Source organism: Pongo pygmaeus, chromosome 6, assembly GCF_028885625.2.
Source record: "Pongo pygmaeus isolate AG05252 chromosome 6, NHGRI_mPonPyg2-v2.0_pri, whole genome shotgun sequence".
Classification (NCBI taxonomy): domain Eukaryota; kingdom Metazoa; phylum Chordata; class Mammalia; order Primates; family Hominidae; genus Pongo; species Pongo pygmaeus.
This window is the reverse complement of record NC_072379.2, coordinates 3,354,980-3,376,383: the sequence shown is the minus strand read 5'-3', so window position 1 is coordinate 3,376,383 and position 21,404 is coordinate 3,354,980. Positions and strand designations below refer to the sequence as shown.

Here is a 21,404-nt window from a genome sequence, read left to right as displayed (position 1 = left end):
TGTGTCAAGCAGGACTTATTCTGGGATGCCCATGATTAATATTAAAACAGGGCAACTGCTTAAAATATACAAGATCTTTGGCTAAAATCTAGAAAGACCATGGGTTAGCATCACAGATGGATTTAGTTTGATTTCTGATTATGTGTAAAGAACAAAAGTTAGTTAAAAACGCTTCATCTTTAGGGTTTTCATATACCAACCAAGGTGGGGGCAGGAGGAAATCAACATTAAGGCTAATTTTTTAACAAGGAAGTCTGACACTGAAATACACAATTCTGACTGCTACAGAGCGGCATGTTACTATAGTAACATGAGTTCTTACTCCACAGAATATAAAAATATATACTTTTATTTTACTTGTAGCTATCTCCAGAGTTCAAAGTATGTATAATATAAGAACTTACAAGAGATAGGGGAAAAAAAATAGAAAAAAATAGCTGTAACTGCAAAGGATGGCAAAGCTATCTGGAAATGAGACTCAGGTCTCCAGAGTGCTCCCCTCCTTCAGCGCACGTGTGCAGTGGACGGGCAGGGGAGAATGAGAGGGGAGTGTGTGTGTGAAACAGAGTCATCCGGAGCTTCCTAAACCCATACATCAGAAGAGAATGAGGAAAGGGGGAATAAACTGGGGAGAACAATTTCAAAAGTGTAGAAGAATTGTGATTCTGCCTCACCATATCCCTCCACCACATCCAGGCAATTCTATTAGGCAAGGTGAAATTCATTTTTTTGCATTCTCAGAAAGCCCTGGTCCATCGTCAAGCTGCCATCTCTTTCAATGCTCAAATTTTCAGAAAAGCAAGTTCAAGAAAAAAAAAAAAGACTAAGAATGGGTTAGATTTAGGCAAATGGAAGAGGAAACCAGATTTGTCATATAAAGTAGAAACAGTATAACTAAAGTGAAATCCTTAAACAGAACATTTCAAATGTATTTCAAAATGCTACATTTTTATTTCTTTCACAATGGAATGGCAAAAAAGGTACTTGAGTTCGCAATAAACAGACCAGAGACACGCAGGCCATCACTAGACACCCTGGGAGAGGAGAACAGACCCTCCCTTCATCAATGCAGCATACAATGGCAGAAACTTACAAGGGACAAAAACATAAGATTATCAAAGAGTACATATATGTATCATGTAAGTAATGAAAGCCTGCCAGGCCAAGAAGCCAGAGCATGTACTCTTGAGGAGATAATAAAAAGAAATTTCTAAAAGGTAAGCCAGCTTGGTTAGGCCACACCAGCCATGGGTGTAGATGGGAACACACTGATAAGGAATTAATATCTCGAGCGCCACCAGTCTAAGCCCCCAGATGCTCTTACAGGCACTCAACCCCTTACAAGACCCTCCACAAGCATTTCTGGGTGCAACAATCCTGACTGCTCCAAGCATGACAGCTGTGTCAAATGAGATATGTGTCAAATGAGAGCCATCCCTCTCCTGTGGAAAAGGGTGGGGGCTCCCACAGCTAAACTGCTTGTACTCTGAAGCAGAACGTTAAAATAGCCCAGGAAGGCAGTTCTTCCAGTTTCTACACACCACAGTTTTCTATTTTCCACACATACATACACCACACCCTGCATATCATTCATTCTCCGTGAGGCCCCACTGCCGGAGTTGTCACGCCAATTTTAATTTAACAATGCAGTTTTTTGTCTTTCCCATCCCCACCTACTACCCCTCATGAATGTCCTTCCTCAGGCCACCCCCAGATAGGCCCACACTGCTAACTGCTTCTGTGGCATTTCAGCCCCACATTTATTCCTGTCTGCCAGGTACCATCTGTATCCAAATCTCAGTTCTATCCCAGCTGAAATCCCAATCACAAAAGGAATCATCCTGTCTAGTGACTTGAATAAATTTGTTTGTCCATATTAAATTCACTCTGGAGCATCACCAAAAAAATATTCCTTCTCTGTTGAGTTTTTCTACTACTAAACCACCAATGATGGTACCTAATGCAACGGCAAGAGCTATGCTAGGTCAATATATTCATCAACAGGCCAAGAAAACTCAAAAAGTAAAAGAAATACGTAACATTTGTTGGGGATAAGTTCAGGAGGGAAGTGGGAGAGAAGATAAACTATGGAATTGGAAGAAAAGGACAACCAAGGTAAGACAAAAGGTCACGAAACAAGTAATAAGTAATGCCTTCTGTGTATTTTAGTTGAGAAAGGAAACACATTAGGGGTTCATTTGATCTGATAAATTAATGAGTACAATAATAGCTATGATTTATTAAGCAAGACACTGTGCTAAATACTTTACATACATTATCTCCTCTAATCCTTACAAAAACCTTGTGAGAGAGAGATTAACTCTGCTTTGCAAATGAGCACCTGAAACACAGACAAGCAATTCAACTTGCCCAAGGTCACAAGCTCTTAAATGGCAGGGCCAGGATTTGAATCCAGCTCTACGACTCATGACACTATGTTATAATGCCAATGCACTACAGCAGATGGCTTTAAAGCATATTTTCTGTGTGTGCATGTTTGTAACAAGGTATACCCATGTGTGCTAATATGAAATGATCTCTAAGACACAATATAGGCAAAAAATGTGCTGGGACTAGCCTCCAAGCTAAGAGTATGCTACCATTTGTATAACGTCAAAGGGTTGCAAGGAAAGACATATATAGTTGTATATGCATAAAATATCAGCGAACAAATACTCATGAAACTGGAAACAGTGATAGCCTCAAGCAGGGGGAACTAGGGGGCTGAGGATCAGAAAAGTAGAGACTTTCACTACTACATTTTGATACGGTAAGAATTTAAACTACTCATATTCTGTCATAAGAAATAAGCACTGCATAATAAAAATATAACCACAAAAACTAAAAAAACTGGAATGAAAGGTTACCTTAGCCTCCCAGTTTACCAAAGCCAAATAAAGAGGCTTATGAACAACAAAATACTTAGTTTAATCAAGCATCCTTTTGAGATGTTTTCACCTGTTAAGAATGCCTGTCAACAATGCTCATATCCTAAACATGAACCAAAGGCGCCTCCATGCACAACAAGGAAAAACCAGCTCCTGTGAACATGGGAGAACAGTCTGCAAGTAGAAAATCTTAATACAGGTAGGGAAGGAAAAAAGGCCACTTAAAGATAGTCAATGAATGGAGAGAGGAATAGGCAGAAGCAAGCCCCCTCCTGGCAGGCCCCCAGGGAATAGCACACAGCTACAGAACAAAGTCAAGCTACAGAAATGAGGAGCGAAGATGAAGGGGCAGAACCATCTAAAGGAAACAGGGAAAGGAAAAGGAATTCTTGCTCCCCAATTAGTCTGGAAAGCAGAAAGATGAAAACAAAAATAAAAACACAAGATGGCCAGTTTCATTTGTTGTAATTAAATGTGTAATATACTCAGTAATCAATACATGTTCCTTTGCTTGCCTTAAAAACCTTACTTTTAAAATTATTATAATCTTATATTTAAAATGGGATTTGAAATTGCTAGCAATGTTTATTAAGCACTCCCATGATAGCCTTTTTTTTTTTTTTTTTTTTTTTTTGAGACAGAGTCTCATTCTGTTGCCCAGGTTGGAATGCAGTGGTGTGGTCATGGCTCACTGCAGACTTGACCTCCCAGGCTCAAGTGATTCTCCCACCTCAGCCCCTCAAGTAGCTGGGACGACAGGTGCACACCACCATACTCAGCTAAGTTTTTGTACGTTGTGTAGAGACAGGGTCTTGTCATGTTGCCCAGGCTGGTCTCAAACTCCTGGCCTGAAGAGATCTGCCCACCTCAGCCTCCCAAAATGCTAGAATTATAGGCATGAGCCACAGTACCCAGACCCCCAGCCCCTTTTTAAAAGGTTTAAATAGTGTTTGCCCAAAAAAAGCAATTCTGGCTAGTTTAAGCAAAAAAGGGGGATACCGTGGAAAACAAATACTGTAAACTTGAGGAGAAACTGAACATCCAAACCTCAGGATGGGCAAGAACCAGTTCCAGGCTGCAGTCATTTGTAGAGCTCCATAAAAAAGGGCCAAGAGATGACATGGCAGAAAAATGGCCAGTGAGGCCCCTGCTGTGTACATGTACCAGGGCATTCTCAGAAAGTGGCCCATTTCTGTGATCCAAGCACTACCCAATTGTTGCCTACTACACTACAGCATACATACATAATGCTCTAATTTACATTTATATTATATTGAATATACAGGTCATGCATCACTTAATGATGGGGATATGCTCTAAGAAATGCACTATTAGGCAATTCTGTCATTGCGTGAACATCGCAGACATCACTTACACAAACCTAGACGTTATGGCCTCCTACACACCTAGGTTATATGGTATATAGCCTATTGCTGCCAGGCTACAAACCTGTGCAGCATGTTACTGTACTGAACACAGTAGCCAACTATACCACAAGTATTTATGTATCTAAACAAATCTGAACTGAGACAAGGTACCATAAACATACAGAATTATAATCTTTCGGGACCATTATATATGCAGTCTGTCATTGACCAAAATGTCATTGTAGGGTACATGAATGTACTGAAAGTTTTAAATACAAAATTTATGTATATTGAAAATTAAATTAACTCCTAATTTTCATGTACAACTTCATGCTCCAAATTTTTTATGCATACTATCTACACCATTAACTTGAATGTATGAATTGACTCTATATCAGAGTTGTGGGGAGAATTTGACACTAGAATCATAAAGATTAAACAGCACTAACCAGAAATCGATGGTACAAATGTGTTTATCAACCCATCTTTCAAAGGAGTTTTTTATTCTTATAATGAGCCTGTAACTTAAAATATGGCATGCCCCCCAACAGATGAACAAAATAAGGCCCAAAACAATAATTCAAGTTCCCTCAAATAGGAAACAAACAAACAAAATCCCAGGTTCCCATTAATGCACTCTCAGTCTGAACCACTAAACAACTTTAGTACCATATTCCTCCTAAAATCCAGTAATAATACATGATGGTAAATAATTCTAATTGCTTTCATAATTTTTAAAAAGTTATAAATGCTTAATGTTTGAAAACTTAGAACATTCAGGAAAAAAGAGAAATCCCCATAACAGAGATAAGCACATTAAGTAGGCTGGTCTATTTCTTAATCATTCTCACTGCATCATATTATAAAACAGTAATTTCTTATCTGTTTTATAATATGCAACTTCCACACCCTTTTCTACTTGCATGTGCATGTGTGACCCTATGTCAGAGAAAGCTGGTACTTGGAGACTCCCAGGAAGGGCTGGTCATGTGGAGAGGACTAGGAACAGGGGCTCCAGAGACAGGGGTGCATTCAAAGACCAGTTCCACCACGTATGAAGTGAGTGACCTTAACTTCTCTGGACCTCAATTTCCTCATTTATAAAATAGGGTTGTAAGGATGTATGATACTGCGTAACTTGAAGGCCTTAGCACAATGCCTGATGCCAAGAAAAGCACTCTATAAAAACAAGCTAGTACACTCTACAAAGAACTCTAACCTCATTTTTCACCTAATATATTCGGAAATCCTTCCATGTCAATTAGAGCTACTTCTAAACATCCTTTTTAATACTAACATTGTAGTCTTCTCATGTGCCACATCAGCCACTGTGAAAGCCACCAGAAGCATTCAGGTCCTCATCATTTGTTAAGGTCACCTGCTGTTGACGAACACACATAGGGATGGAGGACTCCAGCCAACCCAGCTTGCTCCCTAAAGTAAGGAAAAAGTCAGAGTGGGTTAGGACTCCCAATAATGTTTCCTCGCTGGCTGATTTGGGACAATTCACAGGCCAAATGAAGTTTAGCTTTTAAAAAAAAAGTTTTTGTTGCCAATAGGATCTATGATGAAATTCAGGTTATTCACCCAAGAAAGAGCAACTTTTGAAGTAAAGCAATTGTGGGTTTAAAATAAAACCTCTTCAGGCATCTCTACATCTAATAAAACGCTAGATTATAATATTTTAATTGCTATGAAGTATTCATCTATATAAAAGCATAGCACAACTTATATTTCATGCTTTTGATTCCACAGAAGACAGCAAAGTTAGAGATGCAGATGGCCTCTTGTCTTTCCAACTATAACATTCCATGATACAGATTTAAGTAATTTTCAAAATTCAGGAATTGATGAGCATCAACCAATCATATCAAGTTGCCACAAAAATGCAAATGGCTACAATCTCATCTGTCAGTAACTCTCATCCACTGAGCTGCTCCATCTCAACCACTTGCCTCTTTGTGTATGCTTTATCTCAGCTCTGAACAGTGCTTCATCCTGCACATTTCATCTAACTCTCTGCTGGCCAAGATCCAAGTCCACATTTCCTACAGCTATGACAATAAGACCCTAATTCAGAATGTAAAGGTCACTTGGAATGTACTGGCTAAATATGAAGGTCTTGATGTTTGGTCCTTTGGCAAGAATCCTGTTCTGATCTAGGTGTTGGGTTCCTCACTCCTGTTGATCAGCAGCTTTCCACCTGAATCCTTCATCTTTATGTTTCCACATGCCAATCTGAGTCCCCAGATTCCAACATGGCTTGCCTACATGTATCCCTGCTAGGGTCCTATTTAACACTTATCTACCAGATGCTGAATCCCCTGTATGGCTTAAAGGGCTCTCCAGGGTCATCTGCACATCTGCGCTGTATTTTTTGGTGTGTCTATGCCCTAAAAAACTATAAGCTCTCTGAAGGAAGCAACTGTTATTGATCACTACACCTTTAACACAGCACTTTATTCACTGAAGCACTGGATGAATTAACTCCTGCTCACATACATTTTTAAATTTTATTTTGACAAAAACTTGTATATATTTATTGTGTACAACATGTTTTGACACATATACATTGTGAAATGGCTAAATAGAGCTAATTATATGTATTACTTCACATACTTTTTTGTGGTAGGAATACTTAAAATTTACTTTTAGCAAATCAAGAATAAAACACGTTATCATTAATTATAGTCACCATGTTGTACAACAGATCTCTTGAATTTATTCCTTCTAAATGAAATTTTGTATCCTTTGACCAACATCTCCCAAACCCGTCCCTACTGCTTACTCTCTTGCTAATCCGTTCATACTCTACAGTATGAGTACTTGTAGTGGAAACTGCTGACACTTTTCTCAAACTGCAAAGCAATTACATATAAATTTAAGGGGCACATTGCAACACTGCTTCCTATCATTTAGCACTTTACAATCTGTACCTCACTCCTGGTTTCAATTTCTTTCTTTTTGAAGTGCATCTTTTAGTAGTTCCAACTACTAATCATCAACTTTGTTTTTTATCTACAATCTTTATTTCACTTACTTTTGAGATGGAGTCTCGCTCTGTCGCTACGCTGGAGTACAATGGCGCAACCTCAGCTCACTGCAATCTCCGCCTCCAAGGTTCAAGCAATTGTCCGGCTTCAGCCTCCCAAGTAGCTGGGACTACAGGTGCATGACACTGTGCCCAGCTAATTTTTGTATTTTTAGTAGAGATGGCGTTTCACCATGTTGGTCAGGATGGTCTCGATCTCTTGACCTCGTGACCTGCCCACCTTGGCCTCCCAAAGTGCTGGGATTACAGGCATGAGCCACCGTGCCCAACCCATTTCATTTACTCTTGAGTATCATAATACTTTATATGGACATGGAATTCTAGGTTGGTGGTGGATTTCCACCTCCAGCCTTTGATGATATTATTCAATCATCTTCTGCTATGAACAAAATGATTGCCAGTCTAGACATCAACTTTACTCAGATTGCTTTCCTCTTATTTTCTAAGGCTTCATCTACAATATGTCTAGGTATGAATTTATTCTTATTTATCCTGTGTGGGGTTTACTACGGTTCTTGAAAATAAGAACTCAGGCAGAACTTGTATTGATTATGAAAAAGTCTCAGCCATTCTATCTTCTAATAGTGTCTCTCCTACTCTATTTCCTCTTTCTGGAAGCTCACAGAAGGTAATATGGGACTTCCTCATTCTAAAGTTCATGAATCGTAACCACTCATTTTCCATTTCTTTATCCCCATTACTGTATTCCAAGTAATTTCCTCAGATCTCCTTTAAAAATCTATTGATTTTTCAATATAGTTTTTATCTTCAATTATATCTACCTGGCTCTTTAACCTGTCCATTGAGGTTACTTTTTTTTTTAAAACTTAATGACCATTATTTTCATTTCTAGAAGTCCTATTGGGTTCTTCTCCAACTCCATGTTATTTTTCTAATCTGTGTTATTTCATTATGATCTTACCCCTTTCATCTCTCATAATTTTAAGCAAGTAATCTCTTTCATATGTCCTATCATCTCAATCTCCTGGAATACTATTCATCTGCTGACTCTCCTTCATGGTGATTCATTTCCTTGTGTAGCTGGGCAATTTTTGTATTGCAAGCTCATCTATAGCATGACTTGTTTCTTCTGCAAGAGTCTTAGATTTTTAATTTGCTCTGCAGGTCAGTTTCAGACTTACTTTTGAGGACTCTATTCATTTCCATAGTTCTAGACCAGATTTTGTGCTAATTTGTCTCAGCTTGAAAGGTTAGGTGCACTGTTAAGAAACGTTAAATTTGAATCCACCCCAATTACGTGGTGCAATCTTGGAGTTTAGATGTCCCTTTTTTATTCCTAATTATCACAACCCCAGGAGGACAGCAAGTTTCCTACACTTTCCCAAACAAATAGGCAAAGTTTTTCTAGTTCTCTTTTTACAGATGGAAAAGCCCTTCAAGGTTTGATGCTAGAGAACCTTTACTCCACCTTCCAAGTCTATGCAGACTCAAGGCCATGCCTCCTGCTCCTTCATGAGACCCTCAGGACTAAGCCATTGGGGCCTGTATTCAGATCAGAAACCACCACAGGCCTTGAGCTCCTGATTAACGCCCTAGCTCTGAATTTTCTGTTCATAGCTGGCATCTAGGGATTCCCTGGTACTTTAAACTTCAGAAACGCTTGTTTGTTCCTGTTATATTTTGTCCACAGTTTCTGTGTGTTTATAGCAGGGTGGTGAAGGGAGTCCTCCACATTCAGCTTTGGGGACAATGTTGCTAGAAGCCTCCAGTAGTCACAACATATGAAACAGAAATGATCACTTCAGAGAATTGTGATAATTACTTACCATTCCGCCAAATGACAATTTTTTTTCCCAGCCTCAATAATAGATTTCAAATTTGGAAAAAATATTCCCAAGGCATTTTAAGATCATTTTTGTCACTATGTATTTCAAACGCCTCCATAGTTCTCTTTCCTTGAGAATTTCAATAGAACAAGAACATACCAGTTGACTCCATTTTCTCCCTACCCATTCATTCCATAATGAACTTCAATCTACTTTCTACTCCTAGAACTCCAGTGAGATTGAGCTCAAAAAGATCACCATTACCCACGTAATCAACAAATCCAATGGCCTTTTGTTCTCATCTATTTACCTCTCTGAGCAAGACTGACCATTCCAATTTTTCCATCCCAATAATACCGCAGTTCAAATATTATTTCTATATTATCACAACCATTCCCTAACTCATCTCCACCACTCTACTCTCCCCCCAGGCCCATCACCCTGCAATTTATCCAGGTTGTATCCCAGCCAGGTTAATATTACTATAATACCTCTCCAGTCATGTCAACTGTCCATATTTCCCACTCTACTACTGTGACTCATCACTCCCTAATATTACAGGAAAAGAAAAGATGAATAAGGCAGGATTCCTCTACACAAAAGAATAAATACCACCACCTAACACTTACTGGATGCATGCTATGTACTTCGTAACGTGATAAAAACACCTTACCTACAATCATATCAATCAGCCCTCACAACAACTATAGGAAGCAGGTAGAATCATTACACAATTCTTCAGGGATAAGAAAAGTAGAGATTAATGAGGATTAAGGAGCCAACCCAAGGATGCAAAGCTAGCAAGTGGTTAGTTTGTTTTATTTTATGCCAAGCCCATCCTCTTAAACAGTATGCTATACTGTCTCCACAAATATTTATACCAAAAGCTCAGACCCTCCTCTGGTTGCAAAACTCATCTATCCACACAACTTAACAGCTCTGTCTGGATGCCTCAAAGGTACCTCACATTAATAAATTCAAAACCAAAATAATGATCATGCTGCCCAGAGGTGGTCCAACCTCAGTGAACGGTTATACTAGCCAACTAGTCATGCAAGCCAGAAACCTGGACGTCACCTTTGATATTTTCTCATTCACCTTCCATACCCAACCTATGACCAAATCCCATGTATTTTTTGCCTCTTAAATCTCTCTCTAGTGCATCTACCTCTCTCCATCTCCAGCACCACCACCTAGCCCAAGCTGCTACTTTCTCTCACCTCAATTGTTACAGTCCAACACATCTACAGTCATTCATTCTGGTTTCTTCCAACCCATTCTCAATTTTCCAACAAAAATAATGCTTTATTCCCCCCACTCAAGATGATTTTAAAATACAAATCTGATCATTTCACAGATTTTGGACTCAGTACCAAAGATTTAAGTCTATCTTTATTTGAGGGTCTGAAGTAATAGGAATGCAAAGAGTGGTGACAGCTAGGTTTCAGCCACAAAAAGAAAGCAATTTCCAGTGAATCCAGAATGATGCCAGCACAGACACAGAAGCAAACTGAGAGATGATGGCCAAAAGGACAGTACCCGGGAGCTTTTGAGCACGTGGCTCTAGTTATTCCCTAGGTGGAAGTGAATACTAAACTTGCCAAATGTAAAGAAATTCTCCTAGTTATACTGTGATACCCCAGGACTCCTCCAATAAAATCCTTTTTTTCTTAAGTAGTTCAGACTGAGTTTCTAGCTTGTAACCAGGAGTTTTAGCTAAGACAACCATTTTAGAAGAGCCAAGACAGCACGCTTAGAAAAAGAGAATACGCCTACAAGGCAAAAATAAAACAAATTCTACATAGAGTAAAAATACCTTTGGCCGGCAAATACATAAATATGCTTAATGTTTGTAAACTCATGTATCTCTTCCTTTTAAAGGTGTTACATAAAATGCTTTAGGGTAACAGCCATATTTTCTTTTATGTTCTGCAAATCATTACAGCTTACTGTAAGAGCTGAATAAATGATGAATAAAAAAATCAGAAGTAAAAGCATGACTATACAATAATATAAATCGAAGTTGCATCCCTGGAAACTTGCTCCCTTTGGGAACAGTTTATACACTCAGGAAAAAAAAAAAAAAATTTTCTAGTGTCACTCTGCCACTATTCTATTACCTGGTTTTGATTTCACATAGCTGGGTATTATAAACTCGCCTTGCTCTTAGCCAGAAATTGTACATGTTACCTAAGCATACTAAAAAGTGGTAAATCATGGAAGGAAAAAAAAAAAAACTTGGCTGTGGAAACCACAGATTATATCCTATATAAACACTTTTTCTGTTGCCATCTGGTGGTTTGTATATAAAAATCAACACTGACATCCATTGTATAGAAGGGCTTGGTCATACCCTATCAAAATCTCTTTCATTCTTTTTGCATCGCACCTAACACCTAGAAAGAAGATAAAACTGACCTTCACTTTGAAAACAGGCTCACAAACACACAAAATAAATTAAGGATCACACCAGAGAGAGGGACTCACAAATACTACCACCTGTGGAAATGAGCACCCTTAGTTAAGTATGACAGGTTATACCTTTGTGATACAAAATCCCTCCTTACTCCAAAACTGAAATATATTCTAATTAGCCTGCTTGGGTTGATAAAATTCCTGCTACCAACTATTCTTAATAAAGGCAACTACCAGAGCTCCCCAAGTTTCCATATTCCTCCCCAAATCACCACAGTCATTACGTGGTTATTTCCCTATATTTTTTTCTTATCGGAAAGACTATTCATCGTTGTAAAATTAAGCTTACATACTTGAGAGCTTCCAACCCTCTCAAGGTAAAGAATTAGGTCTAGAATACCATGGAGAGTTATAGAAAGGAGAAAAGGCAACCAAACATTGCACAAAGACTAATTCTACGTAATAATATGGACCCCAGGGTCTAGCCCATTCTTTGAACCCACAACTCTAAAGCCTAGCCTTATCCATTAAAAAAAATTTTTTTTTTGAAAATGAACCAAAGCCAAAAACACTGCAGAAACTATAGTCTTAGCCCATGTTCATCAAGCTAATCTCCAAAAATCAGAAATAGATTTACTTGACTGACATATCTGTTTTCAAGAAATTAGACTATTTAATTGATAGCTGTTACCTTCACTAGACATTGTCTGTATATCAATAAAGTGCCAGTTAAGCCTGTTTAAGTGAAAAATTATTGCGTCAATTTTAAAGACCCTTTGTTTTACTAAAAGCCCCTAATGAAGACAATTAAACCAACATAACATTATGTTAAGCACAGAAACAGACAACATCTAATCTCTTTAATTACTGATGGTCACTGTACAGTAAATATAAACATTCTCATCCATCGCTATTTTCTCATATCTTTTTAAGTTTCTCACTGCATTAACTACCTCCAGAATTCTATTAGTCTTGCCCCTTCTTCCAGCCATGTAGATAAATAAGCATCTCACATTTTAAGAAAATTTGTTTCTCCAAATTTCAGGCTTATACTGATAAATTATGGCACTAACTTGTTTTACAGAACCTAAAATTTTGAACATGAACCATTTTTAGGCTAAAGTAAATATATCATGTGTTAGACGGCAGCACCTAAGGAGAAATACTACATTGCATCTTAGTTGTCTTCAACATTGTAAATACTCTGAGAAAAGTAAAATGAAGAAAATTAGGTTCTAAGCTAAGACATATGGAGTTACAGAATCCCCAGACAGGAGACACATGCAGAGTCTAGTGATGGGCAGAAAGGAAGACAACATATAGAAGATCAGAGAATCAGAGTAGAACAATTTTGAACATCTAGTCTAATCCCTCCTTTTATAGGTAAGAAAACAGACTCAGAGAGACTAATAGACTTGCTCATACTGCAAGGTAGTTACAGAATGAAGTATAAACAAGGCCTACTGATACTTAGCCCGATGTATATTTACCATATCTATGTTTCTAGGAAAGCTTTATAAAAAATGCTTTCATTCCCACAATACCCACAGGAGATTGGGACCAGGCTGATGGAATGAGTTTCTGGCTTTGGAGCTTTCTGTCAGGAAGCCAACCACCTAAATACTAGAATTGCACTTACATAAACAAGGGTTTCCTACAGCAATGCTCCCATAATAATCATGATTTTTGTGTTTGGATTTAGTGGCAACACTGTTCACATAATGAAGCTCTAAGAGTAGTAACCTCTCCAAAACAGATCTCAGGTATAGGATCAATAACTGGCAGGTAGGTACCTAACTGTGACAGACTTTTGCATTTCAGGGATTCACTGAAAAACCTGTAACTTCCTTCTACGTGCTACCATAGGATGGCAGGAGGTGCCATATTTGCTGTCCCAACTGACAAAATATGTCCTCCCTCAGGATTATGGGTATGAACGTTTATGCCTTTTTAAAAAAAAAAAAAGAGAGATGTACATACTTAGGGGGAAATTTAAGACAATGCCTTACAGAAATGAAGTCAAATAAAATTTTAGAAACTATGCGAATTAAAATGCTCGGTTACTTTGGGTTAAATGTATAATTGGTTACCAGGAGTATTTAATCAAATAACAAAACATCAACAGCTTTCTTTTGTAAATAACCCTTAATTTTTCTTTATACTACACCTTTCAATGTGATTTTCATTCCCCACCTTGAGCTTAATTCAACTTTCAATGCATTTGGACCTGGAGGTCTACTCTTACAACTACCACTTTCTTTACTTCTTAGAGAAATTTAAGCCATGACCTAATGAGAATCCTCACTTTGTGTCCATTCCATTCTCTAGTTTCAGTCAGCTGACATTACCAGTCTCTGGTCTCTGGGACACCGTAAGGCAGGCAGGCAGAAAGACACTACATGCCACACACCTCTGCCACCTTAGACGCCAAATCCTATGTATCCCAATACAAGCAATACAGGGGCTCTGAGGATGGAAATAACATAAAGGCAACTGGTAGGGAGAATTAAACTACACAGTCTTACTTGATATCACTTAATTACCCACTTAACTTGCAGGCTTCCACGTTGTTTTACCTCAGTATTTGAGGGCCCAGGAAACTTCTGGTTAGGCATAAACCCCAGTATATAGCCTAAACTTAACTGTTTACATAAAATGTGTGCTAAGGCAAACTAATAAAAGATCAGTACTTTACAAACTCCACCTCCTTATTTAAAGGACTCAAATTCATACACTTGAGTGCAGATAAAAGAATTTTCCAAATGTTCCTCAAAGAAATGGTTGGTGCACTCCCAGTAGTCCATTCTGGGGTGGTCTAATCTCTGCCAACAGACCACCATGGAGCTAGAATTCATGTTATGTTATGAAAGAAAAATTGGGGTAAGGGAATACATCAAAATGATGATGGCCATTTTCTTAGAGGAGACGGATGGGTAGATGGAAGGGGTTACATACATCCCTCATCTCTATTTTCCAAATTACGTAATTTTTATTTTGCAATCATAATCGTAAATAAGGTTAATCTAAAACTTGAGGTCAGATTACTCAATATTGTATTTAGAAAATATCAACCACCATCTTTCCCTTTGGTACAGATCTGACTGCTGCCCGTTTTTCCCTCTCCTTATAAAGGCAGAGGCTACATGGGAAATGCTCCAGCCCAGGGGTTATGAACTCAAGTTATGTTCAGACTCTGGATCAGACTTTTCATTCTGGCATCACCACTCCTAGTCCTGGGACCTTAGCAAAGTTAGTTAACATCTGAATGCCTCAGTTTTCCCATAGGTAAGATGAGAACAAAAATGCTGTCTACCTCTCAGGAGCTGCTGTGAAGAATAAATGAGCACTTAGTGCTTGGCAGATAAAGGTTCAATAAAGGACAGCTACAGATGGCTATGTAGACTGCATAGAGGATAATAACTGCTTATTGGTGGATTTGGAAGACACTAACCAACCAAGAGACCAGTTGTCTGTTAAATACCCAGTGGCCTAATAAAATTTAATTAAGTATCTGAGCACTCACTAAGCAAGACTCTTTATTAAGATGATATTCAAAGTAAGGGAGTCTAGAACTCAAGTTCCAGTTGAAACTCAAATTACAAAGTTGTAAAGGGAGTAGGTTAGGAGGAGGGGAAGCAAAGTACTTCTGGATTAATGGAAAGCAACATGGGCCCAAAAGGAAGCTAGATTTGTAGTGAACTCAACACTCCAGCAAACAAGTGGCAGAAATGCCTAATTAGTAGACCTTGTCCAAGGCTGGGAATTGGCCTGAGAAAAGTGACCCAGACCACAGAAAAATCAGGCTAAGGATGACAGAGAAATTGAGTGAGATTATGGGATTAACCAACACGAGGATTAAAAATAAAAATAAAGTAACACAAATATACAAGAATCACTTGTAGAGTTTTTAAATGCATGCTTCTGAGAACCAACAGGTCTGAGGTGAAGCCCAGATGACTATATTTTAAATTTTCACCAGTGATTCCGATGTACACCTCAGGCAGCACAAAGCAGGGGCTCAACAGTTTCAGTAGGAATAAACAATACATACGTGAAAAGCTAGTGTACTCTGTTAAGTTTCAGTTCATGAACCTGGAACAGGTATAAGTGAACACAGTCCCAAGGTCCATAAAAGTCACTGCAATTGTTGGGGGAGGACAATAAGCCCAGGAAGGCATGAAAGGGAAATCAAGCCATGTGGTCTCACGTAAAAGCATTAGAGCAGTGGTTCTCAAACTTGGCTAAACATGAGAATCACCTGGAGGGAGGGGGGGTGTCTCAGCATCCTGATGCCCAGATCAAACCTCAAGTTCACTAAAACCAATTCTAGGAGTGACATCCAGGCATCAGTAGTTTAAAGCTCCAAGCGATTCCAATGTGCAACCAAGTTTGAGAAACACTGGGCTAGAGAGTTTCCAGGAAGTCAGCGGGTGTCTGGAATGGGGGGAAACACAAGGTAATAAGTGAGTAGTTCTCGAATTCCAATGTGTATTAGAATCACATGGAAAGCAAATGTGGCTCATGGAAGAGGAAGAGTAGGTACTCTAGAGTTTCATCAAATTCCCCAGGTGATTCTAACACATACCAAAGCTTGAGAACCATAGGTCCAAGTGGAGATAATTTCAAATGAGAAACTGAGGACTATGAACAGCCCCACGGAGAAATTGACAAGAACATTCCTATCCTTTCTAGGCCTGAGGAATGCAAGCTCAATCTAGGAGGTCTACTGAATACTGCCAGAATCAATAAGCCTGTAAAGGGTCCAGCAGTAAAGCTAAAGGCACCACGGACTTCACACATAAGATTGCTTATACATCTTTAGCCTCAGAAGTCATCCTTCCAAACCACTCACAGCTGGCTCCTTGGTGGATGGCATAAAGAAAGCATGTGTTGCCACCTGCCTTCCAGAATTAAAGACTTGGCTTTTTAGGAATCCGGGAAAGTCACAAGCAATTAAACACACAGCAATAAGCAGAGCATACAACTCAGAAATTCTCATCATCGCATAGAAAGAAGAAACTCCAGGGCATATTAAAGTTACATTTGGAAGACCTGAACCTGGCGGTTCACATCATGATCAGTTACACAGAGGGTCTGTAATCTAGGTTATAAAAATGTAACTTTTACTGATCAATGTTGCACATGTTTTTTTCCCAAGATACATGACCTAGCCTACCTACATGAGGTGCAGAGAAATTAGGCATAGCTTCACTTAGCTACAATGTAATAATATGGTACTTAGGAGGCGTTCCAACGTAGTGGTAACTATTCCATTTAGAATGTTACAACTGATAAGATTCAAGAGAATGCATTCCTGCGCATAAGACCAACTCATCATCCCATCAGAAATCTCTTATAACAGCACCAGAATTTTCATTTTCAAGATACATGAGCTTTTGTCAAATGGTGACATCTCCTCTGTAACATGAATTTTCAATATGATATAAAAAAAGATAGATATATTACACATTTCACAGAGCACAGAGAACAGAAACCCATCAATGAATTTAAAATTTGTGACAACCTATTTGAAATTTTACACTAAAAGATCTGTACACTTTCATAAACGATATAAATGTAAAACAGGTACCAATGTTTTTACTGCCAAAAAGGAATAAAATATTCCTCCCTAACAAAGTTCGATTGTTGCCTTAATATATTTTTAAAAATGTATTTTCATTAACATTTCAGTTGTTAAAATGCAATGCTTTACACAGCCTTCAAATGCAACTGATAAAAACTTGAAATCTATGTAATATTCTTCAAAACAAAGCCACTGGCAGATTTTTTCCCCACCATTTCAGTCTGTGCACGAATCTTCAAAGGTATGAACGTACAGGTCTTACTGCAAAACGCAAGTCACTGTTTAAAAAAAGAAAACTTAATAATAAACACATTTTAAAGGTCATCCTAAGTGATTTAGATTTCTTCACTTGAACCTGGTTTCTCTAACAATCTACAGATCCCACTGGACAAAATGACTTAATAAATGCTTTTCTTCCAGAGTAAGTCATCAAGCAAAAAGCACAAATAAGTGAAATGAAAATTTTCCAAGTAATGGAGGAGTTAAATTCACCAGAAATATGGCAATTTGTTTTCATGTAGTAAAACATAAGAGGGAGCATTTATGAAAGCTGGAAGGGGGTGGAGGGGCACAATTTAGATAACATTACATAAGCATTAATAAAAAAAGTATGAATTAGTTGTTAAGCTATTGGATGATAGTTTTGAGCTCAGACCTTTAAAATGTTATTACATTTAAGTCATGTTACTACACATAAATCATCTTCACAAGACACAGAACACATCTAATTTAAGTGTAATGCTCTCATCTTTGTCAATCTCAGAATACCAAGTTCCTTACCGTGACTGTTCGTTAGCTGTATCTTGGAATACAACTAAGTTAATTTTCCTAAAACTACCATCAGCAAAACCAGTTCACCAATGTGTTTTAAAGACTTTACCAAAGGACGTATTAAAATAGTTATTTCTGGGTTGAGGGGGGTGTTTTGGCTTAAAGACCAGCAAACTTCAAAAGAAAAGATGCTAGCTGGCAGGGGTATGTTACCGGTTTTGTCGGGGGCCGGGAGGGGGTGGAGGGAAGCCCAGATTTGGGAGGGAAAGCTCGCTTCACAAGAGATCCCATCTCCCTTTTCAAAAGGTCATTTCCATTCAGCAGATCCTCTTTCCCTATTTCAGAGCTCACCACTGTATTCTAAACAGAAGCCAACAGAGGGAGAAAAACAAAGCCAAGTGCAAAAGCTGTGGGCACTGAAAGTTTTGCTCCACCGGCCGCGCAGCACCCACTTGGGGTCGGGCTTCGGGACTTGGGGGAGTCAGGGGCAGGCGGGGACTGGGGAGAGGATGGGGCCCTGGGGAGGGGCTGGAAAAGGCTTTTCACAGCGACTGGCACTTGATATTTGCAAGTCTTGTGGATGTCACTCACCGGAAACCAGACCCTGCGGTGCAAAGACTCAGGTACAGACCAGCCCCTTTTTCATCCGTGCAATGGAAAGGGGACTCCGGCATCCTTTTAAGGAGCTGAGGAATGGGTCCTCAACTTAAAAATTTTTGTCTGTGCTACTGCGATGTAAAAAAAAAATAAAATGCAAAGCAGCAGACGGGGTGCAGGCTCTACGGGACTCAGTTTCCCTCTCCTCCGAGTCCGGCGTATAGGAGCCTCTGGGCTCCCTGCAACCCCAGCAAGGCGCATCCCGACCCAGGCCGGGAGGCGGGGGGACCCCGGACACACTCTCGCTGCTCAAGTTCGCGCCTCCGCGCCCCGAGACGACGCCCCCGGCCCGCGACCCAGCGCGCACCTACCTTGCGCCAGCGCCCGGAGCAAGTGCAGCTGCAGCGCCAGCAGCGCCCACCAGCCGCGGCGGCCCGGCCCCAACTTTGCCGCCCGCCGCTCGCCGCACCGCCCCGCGCCCGCCGTGTCCCCGCCGGGGGTCTCGGGCGCCACCCGGGGTCTCGAGGGCTCGGGGCCGGGACGCGGCGACGGCGAGGGGCGGGCGAGGCCGGGCGGGGATCCCCGCGGCCGCCCGGGGCCCGCGCGCTCAGGGGGCTCTGCGCCGCCGCCGCCACCGGCCGCCGAGGGCCGGGCGCCCCGGGCCATGCCGAGCAGCCGCCACCACGAGCGCCGCGCCGGACGGACGGGCGGGCAGGACAGGCGGGACGGCTCCCAGCGGGCGCGGCCACTCCGCGGGAGGCGCGGCGCCCCCCGGCACGAGGTGAGCGGCCGCCCAGCGCTGAGGGGCGGCGTCCCGGGTCCCCGCGTGAGGGGCGCGGCGCGGGCCGGGGGCGAGCCGGGCGAGAAGTTGTCAGCGGGGGAAATTCGCGTCCGGCGCTCACGCAGTCCCGAGCCCGCCGCGGCCGGGGTGCCAGGCCCCGCCGCGCTAGCTCCGAGGGGTCCGCCGGGCGCTGAGGAGCCGCCGCCGCCGCCCCCGCCCGGCGCTGAGGAGAAAGTGCGCCCGCCCGCGCGTCGCGCTCGCCCTCAGCCGCCTCGGCCGCCGCTCCCCATTCACAGCCCGGCCGCACGCGCCGCCCGCGCCCGCCGCCCGCCGTTGATTGGCCGAGGGAGGCGGCGCCCGCTCCCAGGGCCCGCCCCCCAAGCCCTCGCTTGTTTTCAAAGTCACGGCGCCCGCCCGCCTGCAATTTCGTCCCGGCCCCGGCGCCCGGCTCGGGCGGCTTCCCGCGCCGGCTGCGCCCCCTAGGGACCCGTAGTGGGGACTGCAGGCGGCGCCGATTCAGCACGCGCTCCCGGGGCGGGTTCGCGGGCCAGGCGTGCGCGGGAGGACGGGCGGGGGTGGCGCATCCTCGCCCGGCCCCGCGGCGGTGCGGGCGCCCGGGTGGGGAGGGCTCAGGTGCAGCAGGACGCGCAGATCGTGCGGGAGCCCCGGGCCGAGGGCGGAGAGGCGCCCGGCTCCCACCAGCGAGCTCAGTGCTTGGGGGTGACGCGCTAAGTTACCGTAATTGCAAACACGCGCAATCGGGTTTTTAATTTCTAGCAACCAAAGGCACCACTGGGTGCAAACTCGCCTCCTGTTCAGAGGAGTGGACATGGCATTGTAGAAGCGTCCAAGGTCACTTTTGGCCGGGGCTGGAGGAGGGCGGAGGAGGGAGGGACATATTGCAGGTTTCCCACCGTGGAGTGGGCGAGTCTCGGGGCAGGGTCGGCCAGTGGGAGGGTCTCCCAGGGCGGGACCCAGGAGCCTGTGGGGCTGGGGGTGGGGACGGGCGCCGACGCTCAGCATGTGGTAAGCATTAGCAGAGTTTATGGGGTGAACTAAGCGCACTGGAGGCTGGAAGGCCAGCATTTTTGTGGGCGGAGAGCTGGAGGTGACACGCACTCCGCTGCCTCTGGAGTTGGCCCGGGAGGAGTCTGGGGGCGTGTGATGATGGTTGCATGAGATCATGTAAGAGATGAAGGCAGAGGGTCTGGGTGTGAGCCCAGCACGGGGCTGGCTCCCCAGGAAGCACCTGATGCGGACTTGATACCGTTAGTAGGTTTATTGTCCCAGCCAAGAAAGACCCCGGGCGAGTGGAGAGCAGGTCACAGGTCTGGGGTCTGGGATAGGAGCCAGCTCCTGCTCACAGAGCGCCTATGGTATTTGTCAAACAACTGATTGATGGCTCAATATTAGCCTCTGTACACGTTCCCTAAGACTTAACAATGACCACGTGAACGAAACAGGGAAACTGAGGTCCAAGTACAGCCGCCGAACAGGAGGTGGTTTCAGAAAGAGGCCTGCCCTCTGCCTCCTTTCCACACCATGCTAGGAGGGGCAAAAAAGTAAAAGGAGCCACGGGTGCCCTGTTCTGAGGATATGGTGAGGGCACATAGGTGGGACGAGCCGGAAGAGGACAGCGCCCTGAGGACATGGGGATGAGACTGGAGGCAGAGAGACATGTCTGTTTTTATCTTCTTTCGCTAGCAAGGCTGGGTTTCTTCAAACTTGCAAGATTATAATGAGAACCTGCGGGGCGGGGGGAAGCAATATCTCCTGTGCAGTGAGCACTCACTGTGGGCCAGCCCAGGGCAGCAGCAGCAGCAGCAGCTTCACCACCTGCTGTGTGAGAGGTGCTGGCCCTGGTACAGATGGAAAAACTGAGGCATAAAGAAATGAAGTGGGCCGGGCGCGGTAGCTCACACCTGTAATCCCAGCACTTTGGGAGGCTGAGGTGGGCGGATCACTTGAGGTCAGTTCAAGACCAGCCTGGCCAACATGGTGAAACCTCGTCTCTAGTTAAAAAAAAAGAAAAGAAAAAGGAAGAGGAAGAAGAAAGAAAGAAAGAAGAAGATGATTAGCCGGGCGTAGTGGCGTGCGCTTGTAGTCCCAGCTCCTCGGGAGGCTGAGGCAGGAGAATTGCTTGAACCTGGGAGGTGGAGGTT

The 21,404-nt window shown here is 42.5% G+C and overlaps 1 protein-coding gene across 3 annotated transcripts in view; it reads right to left on the bottom strand.

Annotated features, from left to right (window-relative positions):
* Positions 1–19,247, bottom strand: part of SDK1 (sidekick cell adhesion molecule 1) — a 989,261-nt gene extending 970,014 nt beyond the window's left edge. For 2 of the 3 annotated variants that reach the window (XM_063667220.1, XM_063667221.1), the window contains exon 1: positions 18,833–19,247. In XM_063667220.1, the coding sequence (XP_063523290.1) occupies positions 18,833–19,127 (295 nt within the window). In that variant the 5' untranslated portion in view covers positions 19,128–19,247. The remainder of the gene's footprint in view (positions 1–18,832) is intronic. The other variant, XM_054494717.2, reaches the window with a different exon arrangement.
* Between the last annotated feature and the right edge of the window lie 2,157 nt (positions 19,248–21,404).